Raw genomic sequence first — 12,060 nt, forward strand, 5'->3', positions numbered from 1 at the left:
TCATCCAGGATGCAAGGGAAAAACAGGGGCGAGGGGACGCACGTGTCTAAGTCGTGGCACAGGGAGATTCGTTTGTAAAGGGAACAAGGATAACGCGGAATGAGCACTTCAACGAACACTTGTACGACCCTCCCAACCCAAAATTAATCGTCCACCGCAAGTCCGCTGTCTCGACCACCAGCCCTCCCTCCCGATCTTGTGTCGATCAAATTTGTCTAGTTGTTCTAAGTGAAAGCTTGTTGTACGTTACATTCTGGGTGAAAAAGGAGTACGTGCTGAACGGTGTCAAAGCATCTTCGCAGAGACCTGTTGCAAAATTTTGAGAACGCTGTGTACAACGTTCCGAAGTCTCTAACTCTTTCGTGAGGAATGCCTCATGCACGTCGATTGACACTTATTCAGGAGAATATAGGCTTGTTAATTCACCAACGATCTTGGTACCTGAAGACAAGGAGAACCTGCTCGAAGAATCCAACAAGCTGTTCTCGCACGTACATATAATCCCCATTATCCTTAGCCCCGACCATGTCTTCCACGGCTGCTAGGATCAAAAGGGCGTCAACAATCAAGATACAAAAGATTATGCGAGGGCATACCAAGCTGGTCCGAGGCGTTGCGCACCTACCCGGTGGGCAGCGTATCATCACATGTTCGAGAGACGGCTCACTTCGACTATGGGACCTAGAGAGCTGTACCCAGATAGGCGAAGATTGGCGAGATGAGGAGGATGAAATAGGGGTATGGAGCATGGCATTGTCTCCAAACGGCAGAACCGTTGTCAGCAGCTATCTTGATGGGACGGTGAGGTTGTGGGACGTGGAGACAAGGAAGGTCATCACGAAATGGAAAGAGCCCAGTGGAGACGTCAACTCGGTATGCTGGAGTCCAGATGGTGTACAAATTGTGGTCGGATCCGCGGATGGGATAGCAAGAGTGTGGAATGTCGAGAGTGGCAAACCATTGATAGTCCAGGGTTTGAATCCGATCCAGACAGGACACGAGTCGGTATACGTGGTGAGTTACTCACCCAAAGCAACAAAGATTGCAACGGGAGGGTACAGCGAAGATGGAATCGAGATCCGGAATGCAAAAACTGGCAAGCTGCTCTCAACAATCAAACACGAATATGCCGTTTGGAGCTTGGCCTGGACGTCGGATGAAAATAAGCTTATATCCGGTTCAGGGAATGGCTCGCTTAGGATATTCGACACTGCCACATGGCACCAGATTGCCGTTCTGGACGGCCACAACCAGGTTGTTGAAGCCATCACTTTATTTCGCAATGACCGTCTCCTCGCGAGTACATCTTGGGACAAAACGGCACGTCTCTGGAATTTGGACACTAACCTCTCTATCGGTCTACCTCTCAAGCACGAAAAGGACGTCGAGCATGCAGCCTTTTCTGCTGATGGAAAGATACTATCCACAGCTTGCGCTGATGAAAACGCATACGTTTGGAACATTCACGCCATCCTCAAAGCCGCTGGCCTAGAGAACCTCCTTTCCATCCCTGTGAGTACCAACTCAACTCCTACTCGCCATCTTATTTGCGTCGACTCTTAGGCACAACAATCTGGACTCAAAAAGAAGGTGTGTATCGTCATCTCAAGGCTTACAAGAATACAGCATATGCTTACGTCCCTCTTGCAGAAGTCGTTCTCAGATGCACTAGTATGTTCTGTCGTTCTCGACCTTAACATTGATCGTAACATTACTATTCTAGGCTAATGCTACGCAACGTCCAGCCCCCCTTCAACTTCCAGGATTGCTCGAGGACTTGCAAGACTGTGATTCTGTATGTCACCACTATCTAAATTTGCCGATTCACGTACCAACTTACCTGCCCAGTTCCCCACTAGCAACAGTCTCCATCCCCGTCCCTTTGTACATCGCCGCCGCAGTGCTTTTGCACCCTTCCGGGAGTCGCGTCCACGTACGCTCCAAGTCCGCCTTTCCCCACTTTTCTATCCCACACTGCCCGATGTTGATGACCCAATCGAACTCCAACAACGCTCAGGGCTCAGTACTTCCTCTAGTCGCACTCGTGTTGTCGAAGTTGCTGCGCAACAAGATAACCAAGTATGTTCTACGGCGGGTTGACATTGGCTGGTATCTGAACATTTTTGTACAGGTGTTGCACGTCGCACGGCCGCCGGAACGAGCTAGTGATAAGGAGAAACGTATCAAAAACCTTACATGGTGGAATCGTTTGATCCTGGTTCTCTCTTGTGCGTCTCACTCTCCCGTTGATGGTCCAAGTTTATAGTGAGTAGCACTTGGGCAATAATTTTCACTGTATTTTTGTCTTGTTGTAGTGTATCTTTCGTTATGTCACCAATGACATCGGTTAGCACCTCGCATCCTAAGTTATGCGAGAAATGGCGCCACGTGCTGGACATTTCTCGAGCGCTGGACCCAGTTATGTGTGGATGCTTCTCAAAAGAAAAATAGACTACCTACTCACCCGTTTGCTCGAACGTGGTACCATCCGAGTACCCTGTATGACACTAAACCTCCTGCAGATTTCCTTAGTTTTCAATACGAGGTTCGCTTGTTTCCAACACAATCTGAATCAGGTCATTCTGTGTGTATCCACGACGTCGTCTTGCGCTTGGGGATAGTGTCCGTCGAACACTGGAGAAATATCCCAACTTCCGCAAAGCGTTCGCGATTCCATGCACAGGAACTCCCCATTTGACTGTCCTCACTCTTTCCGCGCTCTCGACTTCACAACGATGAGGTAACCGAACCTCAACGATTCTAAACGCCCCTGGGGTCACATCCACTGGCAGATGCACTCATCAGTCAGTAGTTCTCACTCTTCCGCTCTCCACCCGATGTTCATGGAGTCATTGGACTTTAGTAATGACCAAGGCAGACTACCCCCTCCAACAGCAATCTTCGCATTGTCAAAGTTGTTGCACATCGAGACAAGCAGGTATGTATTCCTTGAATGGTTTAATTCCTGCACAGGTATTGTATGTTACTTGCCGACCGAAAACAGTGAAAAAGGCGAAATGCACATTCCTAACCCATGTGTTTGCGTGGTGCTGTTCCTTCGTTGTGGCTCCTAGTGCCAATGAGAGAACCCTGTCAGTGGTACCGACGAGACCCATTGCAGCAAAAAGTCCTGCGCGTTACCGCCGTCTCAATTTGCCTCCCTTGTCCTGACTTCTGCATTGTTAGTCATTCACTACCAGCCGTTTCCATCGTGATCGCTTTCTACATCGCTGCCGTAGTGTTTTGCATCATCCTGGGGATCACCTCCACGTGCGCTCCTCGCTCGCCTTCCCCACTTATTCCACCATTCCCCACCCGACACTAATGAACAAGTCCAAACTCAGCAACGCCCAGGACTCGGTACTTCTTCCCATCGTAGTCCTCCTGTTGTCGATGTTCCTGCACTAGATGATAAAAAGGTGCGTCTTTTTGGAGATATGACATCAATGGTTGGTGTCTCGAGTTTTATCTACAGGCACTGTATGTTACTTGGCGACCGGAACCAGCTAGCCACAGGGCAAAACGCGTCGAGAACCACAAATGGTGGGCTCGTGTTGTGCTGTTCCTCTGTTGTGTCTCCGTTCACAGAAGACGGCCACTGATTGTCTTAAAACATGGATAATTTTATTCATCTTTATATCCTCCTTTTGTCATCTCTCATTGTCTTTCTGATTTCATTAATGACAATCATTGTCGCCTCGCTTTCTAAGCTGTCTGTGGAGTAATGGGTCGATTTGCACGCCACTTGGCGAGGACTGTCTAGCCTGCAGGAGCTCAGTATGACGTGAACTTACAGATCTATCCAGTACATTTCACACATGTGCTTCACGTATCCCCCGAGCGCTATACTCACTTATAGGTGGATGCTTCTCGGAAGAACGCGAGACGGTCTACTCGCCCGTTGCGCTGGTCGCATGTACAAGCGCACTGCAAGGCACCAGCCCTCCCTCAAATTGAACTTTTTCAACACGGGGATTCGCTCGTTTCATTTTCATCAAGTTGGATTTTTAGATGTAAGGTGGGAAAAGATAGCATTCTAGTATCACTGTATACGGCTTTAGTTTCCAAGGCAAAATGGCTGGCACATTCGAGCTGGTTGTAGTTGATAGCTGGACGCTAGTACGTTTGCAATACAAATGAAGGTGCAGAAAATAAAACAGCGACATGACTCACTGTTGCGACGTGCCGCTCGGCCGACTACTACTGGCAGACCTTATATCCTTCATCCTAAGGTGCGCAGGTGAGTCATGTAGTTACACCGTGAGCTGCTCACACTCACCCCAAGTGCACAAATATAGTACGAACAGCAATCTCTTTTTGTGCTGCAGGGTCCCCCCGTGTCGCTACACTGTGCACTGACAGACATAGATGCTGTCAAAGCAGCGACAACGGCGAAGAAGGAGAAACGCATTTTTTGTTTCGAGGTGATATGAAATCTTCTGAGGGGAATCTCGAATGATATCTCTGAGGATGGGGGAACACTGTAGGACGACGACCAGCTTTTATATGCTGCATACACTCGGTATGGGCACGATTCTGAACAATTTGGCAGAATTGTTATTGCTATCAGATGGCACAGATTTAGGCAGAACCTACAGGAGCATATTGAACTGATTACGACCAGCTATATACTGCATGGTCGGGAGCGAAAAGCCGACGAGATACAGGTTGTTTATTTGTGTCCATGACTTGTCGCCTCGCTTTCCAAGCTGTCTGTGGAGTACTAGGTCGATTTGCACGCCACTTGGCTGTCTAGCCTGCAGGAGCTCAGTATGACGTGAACTTATATCTATGCTTTCGATGTGCGATGGCTCTTCGAAGGTAATGGGCAATGACAAATGCAATTGGTAAGCGAAGGATGATACAATCAAGAGCCATGATCGTCGCTCACCGTTTGCAAGATGTGAGTGTGTCGGTCCTCGTTTGAGCAACAGCCATGCTGATCCAAGTCATTGTCCACCGTTTGCAGGATGTGAGTGTGCCGGTTTAGTCTATGTCTTTAAATAATAGTATTTTTTGATATCCTTATCTGCTTTCAAGGAAAAGTGCCTTGAAGCGCCTCTAATTAGGGAATGGATCTCTTATTTTCGGGTAACAATGTCGTGACATTCATTTTTACGGGCGATTTATTTTGTCCAAGTGCGAAACTTGAAGTTTGTGTTGACGTACAGTCGGTGAAAAAATGGCGGCGGATATTTCATATTTTGGATTTCGCATATAACACTGACTAAATTTGAAGTTATATGCCCATCTTTTTGTCAGTTCAAGCTTCAAATATTTTCTTCACATTTCGTACATGTAAACCTATCCTAAAGATTGATAACCCCGATGTGACAGGTGCACTTATAGGTGGATGCTTCTCTGAAGAATGCGAGACGGTCTACTCGCCCGTTGCGCTGGTCTCATGTACAAGCACACTGCAAGGCACCAGCCCTCCCTCAAATTTAACTTTTTCAACACGGGGATTCGCTCGTTTCATTTTCATCAAGTTGGATTTTTAGATGTGAGGTGGGAAAAGATGGCAATCTCGTATCACTGTATACGGCTTTAGTTTCAAAGGCAAAATGGCTGGCACATTCGAGTTGGTTGCAGTTAACAGCTGGACGCTAGTGCGTTTGCAATAAAAATGAGGTTGCAGAAAATAAAACAGCGACATGACCCACTAGTACTGCTGCGACGTGCCGCTCGGCCGACTACGGCTGGCAGACCGAAGGTGCATCAGGAGACTAAGGTGCGCAGGTGAGTCATGTGGTTGCAAAGCGACCTGCTCACACTCACGTTAGGTCCACAAAGAAAGCCTGGACAGCAATCTCCAGTTGTGCTGCAGGATCCCCCCAGGTTGCTACATGCACTGACAGACATAGATGCTGTCAAAGCAGCAACAATGGCGAAGAAGGAGAAACGCATTTTCTGTGCGAGGTGATATGAAATCTTCTGAGGGGGATCTCGAATGATATCTCTGAGGATGGGGGAACACTGTAGGACAACGACCAGCTTTTATATGCTGCATACACTCGGTATGGGCACGATTCTGAACAATCTGGCAGAATTGTTGTTGCTATCAGATGGCACAAATTTAGGCAGAACCTACAGGAGCATATTGAATTGATTACGACCAGCTATATACTGCATGGTCGGGAGCGAAAAACCGGCGAGATACACGTTGTTTATTTGTGTCCATGAATAAAGAAAAAGATAGTGTCAATGTCGCGTACAAGGGCCCGGCACAAGGAGTGAGCGAGAGAAAAATGACATGAGATATCGACCGAGTAATACATATCGGAAGTATTGACGAGGATGAGCATCAACTTCTCGACTTTGTCGCTGCGCCGCGGCTAGCAGGGTCACTGTGAGTTCAAATGATGAAGCGATGGGTGAGAGATCGGGATGAGAGACCGGGATTCGAGTGAGCGTTCTGTGTCAGTCACGTTCAGAAGAAAAGATATGTTACATAATAGTTCGAGACCCTGCCGGAAGTTACGGCAATTTGCATAATGGTACTACCATAGTGCAATTTCACATCGTGGCCGATCCTTTCATATTACTGTAAATGAGCGACTACTTTGCTACTACTAGTAGATGTCATAGAGTTCAACCAAGTACGATCCATCTTCCGTCATGTTTATTAACAATTTTCAGGTGATCAATTCTGTCGCAAGAGCCGTCGAACTGGACAAGCTCCTAGTTTCATGTAATTTCCCCATTCCTTCCTCTGGGTGACGCATTCTCCTTCATCTACCCTCGTCTGTGACGCCTTATCTTCTTCGCTTTCCACTTTAACTCTCCTGCACCAGTAGTAGAAGGAACGTATGACTGGGTGGCAGGTTCTGCATATGAAACGCCTGCCGAGGGCCCTTTTGGTGCGCACGCGGTTGGCACGAGCACAATACCTGAAGTGGTGACTACACGAGAAGAATAGCCTAAGGCCATGGTGCTTCGAAGTCATGGTGCTGTATCTCATTGCTAACACAGTGATCATGCCTGGTATTTACCGAGCGTCAAGGCAGATGTTCTCACCCGAGGTACATAAAATAAAACCGTGCGTGGCAATTTCGTTTCTCGTTTATGGTTGTTGTACTACAATGTCAACAGTATATTTCATTCAGATACTGAGTCGAGTTTTGTACATAAACAATAGTCCATTGGCCTGCATACCCCAGAGGGAGGTTGCGAAGCTATGAGAATTGGTCTGGTAGCTGTTTAGGGGCGGGGGTACTTCCGCGAAGGTAGTACGAGACGCGGCACTGATACGAGGTATGCACGCTTGCGCGTGTGGCATAACTCACTACCGCGATGTGCTGCTCGGCCGATTACGGCTGGCACATCAAAGGTCCATTCTAAGGCGCCTAGGTGAGTCGTGCGGTTGACCCTAGTCGCACAATGACCTGCTCACATTTGGTTCAGCGAAACAACGAAAGTCTGGACAGCAATCTACAGTTGTGTTGCAGGATATCCCCAAATTGCCACATGCACTGGCAGACATAGATGCTGTCAAAGCAGCAATAACGGCGAGGAAGGAGAAACGCATTTTCTGTGCGAGGTGATATGGAATCTTCTAAGGGGGATCTCGAATGATATCTCTGAGGATGGGGAACACTGTAGGACGACGACCAGCTTTTATATGCTGCATACACTCGGTATGGGCACGATTCTGAATAATTTGGCAGAATTGTTATTGCTATCAGATGGCAGAAACTTCGGCAGAACCTGCAGAAGCCTGTTATCGATTGATAATGACCATCGTATCACTGTCAGGCCTCTTCTTCGTAACCACAGAACACTCGCTTTAATCCCCGGTCTCTCATCCTGATCTCTCATACATCGCTTCATCATTTGAACCTGCAGTGACGCGATACAATTGAGAAGTCGATGCTCGTTCTCGTCTATACTTCTGATATGTACTTGGTCGATATCTATGTCATTTTTCTCTCACTCGCTTCTTGTTCCATTGTACGCGATATTGAAATTATCTTTTTCTTTGTTCGTTGACACATATAAACAAAGTGTATATATCTCGTCTATTTTCATGCAGTATACAGTTGACCATGCGCAAAAGGATCTGAGATCCAGAACTGTTTTTAACAAAGTTAGTCCTTGCCATTAAACGTCGTGGCGTAAGTGAGTCTCGAGGGAAATTGTTTGTTTCAAGGTTATTGAGAAGCCGCACTTCGACAACCGAAACGACGATAGAGGGCGGACCGGACGCCTTCGAACGCCTCGGACCGTTGCAAAAAAATTACAAAATCATATCAGAAAAATGGCAACAGGTTTCTACAGTACGTACGAAATACATCATCCATAATAGATGTCCACTAGATGACATTCACAGTCAGGGAAAGTCTACAAGGACTCCGTGCAGAAGTGCGTGTGCTGGAGTCAGGACGCGGGCCTTTAACGAACTTGTTACGCTTCATCAAGGCTCAGGTCAATATGTAGTCAAGGAAAAATTATATTTTGCTCTGAAGATGCGACTATCGAGTAGCGCCTAGACCTAGCTTCGTGTTCTTGATAATAGCTGTCAAAGGCGCATCAATCCCGGTAGACGCATCGCCACCGATCCTATCTCCTTCTGCCCATCCCATAGAAGCGAGCATCCTGAACCCAACATTTGTTTGTTCGATCTTTGGAGCAGCCTACGAACGAGGATGTAAGAACCGCATTTGTTTCAAGTGGAGTGATCACATACCTTGCCAACTTCATCTCCATCTTTGTGTCGAGGCACCGTATCAAACCGGCCTCCGTGTTTCTTCATGACACTCTTGACTTTGCGCTCATTGATGGCACGTATATTTGTGGACTTGATGAGAGTAGTATATCTCCCCGTTCCCTTGCCTTTACTCTGACTCTTGAGGTTAAACGAGTTCGCAAGCTCGTGAACTTCTTTTCTCGACGCCTTATTCATTGGAGGAAGTACCATGTTGTTCTTACCGCTGGTATCACTGATGAAGCGGCGAATCTGCTTCTCCAGTGACACCATATCCACGATGGCATTCTGAATTTCAGCGAGCTCCCTTGGATCCAGCCGTGCAGCTGCCCGCATTGCCTTGCGCCCCTTCTTACCACCTTTCTTTGGAGATATAGGATCGACGGCATCGAGAAGACGGGCCTCCTCGCGAGCTCGTTTGTATTCAGCTTTCTTGGCTCGATCTCTCTCCCACCTCTCTTGAAGCTCGGTGGGCAGCTCCTTAATCTTGTCTTTCTTGCGCTCTGAAAATCAATTAGATAACTGATCGACACGACATAGTAAGAGCACCAACTTGCTGGCTGATAGCTGAAGGATCCATCCAATTCTTCGTAGTCATCGACGTGGTCGAATCGACCATTTCGTATTGCACGGAATAGTTTATTGCATAGTTTGCGGTCTTTACCACCGGCTATACCGCTATGCATTTCAAGCATGTCCTGTAGGTAGAACTCAGCCACCATGGAGTGGAAAAAGGGAAATCGAGAGACCTCCATTCGTGCGATGTAATAATCGTCAGAATCACCTCGGTTCCATAGCGGGAAAGAAGCATCAGACTCCTCCTCTTCTGAATCGCCCTCAGCTGCAGTTGTCTCTGGCTTCATTGAGCGTGATTTCTCGCGGACTCGACGGAGTCTAGCCTGAAAGCTAGCTCCTGGACTGAGCTCATCATCAGATGAATCTTCCGTTTCGTCAGGATGATCGGAGTGTGAAGGTTCACGAGGCCTTCCACCCTCCGATTCTGCAATAAGTATTTCTTCCTCGACTTCAAACACTGCGTTTTCTTCTTTGTCTTCTTCATCGCTTGTGTTGTTATAGCTTCCATGGGAGTCACTTCCGTCTTCTTCCTCGTCCTCCATCCGCATCTGCTCTTCGTCCTGGATTTCATCTATCGTGCGATGCCTCAATCCCTCCGCGCTCATGCTCTGTACGAAGCCTTTCATAGCCTCCAGATCTGCTTCAACATCCGGGTCTAGATCCATCCCCCCTAGTCCATTGGGCACTTCATCGACACCGTCGTTTGCTGGGGGATCATCTTCGTCATCATCACCAAAATCGACATCAGAATCGTCCTTCCGCCGAGACTCCCATCGGGCACTTTTGCGCTCCCGTTCATCAGCATCTCTCAATCTCGCTTCAGAAAGCATCGCGCCGAAGGATCCAAACATTGCCCGACGTTGGGCGCGCTTACGAGCTACGCGGGCATCTTGTTTCATAGCTTGTATCCTCACTTTTGATCGGTCTCCCGCAGTGAAGACCGGTCTCTGACGAGACTGTTTCTTTGCGCTGGGAGTGGAGAAATCGAACGAAATGGAGGAGAACTGGGGAGCTTCGCCCTGAAGTGGGAAACTCTTATTGCCGATTGTGTCTTCGTGTGCCACGGGCTCTGGGTGGGTTTGGATGGGATTGGTAGTACCTGTCAGTACAGACCTCGAGGGTAACCGTACCCGAGGAATATTGGGAATGGGCGAAATTTGCGCTGATCGTGGGTGGGGCGCAACATATACGATAAGTTCGTCCTCTTCTCCAAGAGGAGCGCCACCCCAGTCGGTGCGATCATAAAGCACGACATCGCCGGCGGAGCGATGCGCAAATGGTTTAGTAGGTTCTGTATCCACGAAGAAGGTGGGGGTATCGTCTTCAGGAAGACGTGTAGGGGAAACAGTGGTTTCGTTTAACATTGGTACTGTGGGAGATTGCGAGGATGAGATGAAGTCTGGTTTATCGGTGACTATTTCGTCATCTTTTGTTATTGCTAGGGCAGCTGTTGAATGTTCTAGCGTAGTAATGCTGTGTACAGCAATTGCGGTTGCCTCACTGACCACCGTATCAATGAATACGGGGTTAGGTTTTTTGGGCGATACATCTGCGCGCTCTAGAGCTGGATGGGATGAGGGAGTTGCGACAGAGTGGATTCTCTTTCTATACACTCCAGTGAATACCTCCTCACGTGAAGAAGAAGCGACTTGTGAATCCCGAGTCCTAGTTGAAGCCTGAGCAGTATGAAGCTGAGAAAACAATTTTCCCATATCAGCAAAGTCGACCTCCTCCAATTCCTCCTCATGATCAGGAACACCGTCTTCTGAAGATGACGACGATGGAGGTGGAGGGGGAAAATTCCCTCCACTGAATACACGAGTGACGCGATCTGCAGTAGGAACATGGCTTTCTTCACTCGGACCTAACCATCCCGCCCAACATTCAGGACAAACCATAATATTGACCAAAAAAATTGAGACACATACCGGCACTCTCAACCACAGGTTGCAGAATATCTTCCTCTTCATCAAATAACGTTCTCGTAAGCACCGATGGGACGAATTTGATAGGTTTGAGGTACAGTCCTCCAGAGTGGGATTGTTTGGAGAGAGGTGTGTCTGGTGCGTATCTATTTCGATTGGTACCGTAGCCAAAGCCTGGTCGTGCTCTGGGAGCGTCTGTTCCTCGACCTCGACCTCTGCCTCTAGTACTCATCCCACGACGAGGGGTATTTCCTCCTCGTTGAGGCGCACTCCTCCTCGCTGAGGCGTACCTGATCCAAGCCCCGGCCGTCCCCCTCGGCCGCGCAATGGAGTCCCACCTCTCGATAAGTCTGCATAGATGGTCAAGATAAGACGAAACACTAGTGTTTCACTACGTACTGCTCGATGATGGCTCCTGCCAGACTTGAACCACAACATCCATCTCGCTATGAGGGTAGTTCCCTCGAGGTGTGTCATCGTTATAGCCTTGTCCACGTCCACGTCCTCGGCCACGTCCTCCACGTCCACGACCGCGCCCACGACCTGAGCCTCGAGGAGATCCACGCCCACGACTGTTATTTCCTCTAGGCATAGCGATAGAGAGAGCAAATCGAACAAGTTTGAAGGGATATGAACAGATACAATATATAGATACAATATCAGTTAGATATATGGATGTGCTGGACTTTTAGAGGATGGGTGAATCACATCATTGACACGAGATCGGTGCCGTTTAGGACCAAAGTGTGTAACTTTCAGGGCTGATCAACTGCAGCCAATCGTAAAGCGTAAAATTTGACTGGAATACGTGACGTCGAATATCCATTCACAAATTTGAAAGTACGTATGGATCCA

General features: G+C 48.1%; 2 protein-coding genes across 2 annotated transcripts; one reads left to right on the forward strand and one right to left on the reverse strand.

Annotated features, from left to right (window-relative positions):
• Nucleotides 1–1,629: 1,629 nt before the first annotated feature.
• On the forward strand, nt 1,630–4,140 carry F5891DRAFT_979067 (uncharacterized protein; the record flags this gene model as incomplete). Its single annotated transcript, XM_041376836.1, has 11 exons — nt 1,630–1,671; nt 1,724–1,795; nt 1,849–2,079; nt 2,132–2,228; nt 2,352–2,545; nt 2,622–2,740; nt 2,896–2,938; nt 3,240–3,419; nt 3,476–3,543; nt 3,860–4,018; nt 4,062–4,140. 11 exons carry the CDS (start codon nt 1,630–1,632, stop codon nt 4,138–4,140), a joined length of 1,284 nt encoding a protein of 427 aa, XP_041227523.1.
• Nucleotides 4,141–8,253: 4,113 nt separating this feature from the next.
• On the reverse strand, nt 8,254–11,972 carry F5891DRAFT_1026353 (uncharacterized protein). Its single transcript, XM_041361411.1, has 6 exons — nt 11,605–11,972; nt 11,209–11,484; nt 9,454–11,144; nt 9,258–9,402; nt 8,687–9,207; nt 8,254–8,633 (listed from the first exon to the last, which is right to left on the reverse strand). Exons 1-6 carry the CDS (start codon nt 11,795–11,797, stop codon nt 8,472–8,474), a joined length of 2,988 nt encoding a protein of 995 aa, XP_041227524.1. The 5' UTR covers nt 11,798–11,972; the 3' UTR covers nt 8,254–8,471.
• Between the last annotated feature and the right edge of the window lie 88 nt (nt 11,973–12,060).

Source organism: Suillus fuscotomentosus (assembly GCF_016647785.1).
Source record: "Suillus fuscotomentosus strain FC203 chromosome Unknown F5891scaffold_19, whole genome shotgun sequence".
Lineage (NCBI taxonomy): Eukaryota > Fungi > Basidiomycota > Agaricomycetes > Boletales > Suillaceae > Suillus > Suillus fuscotomentosus.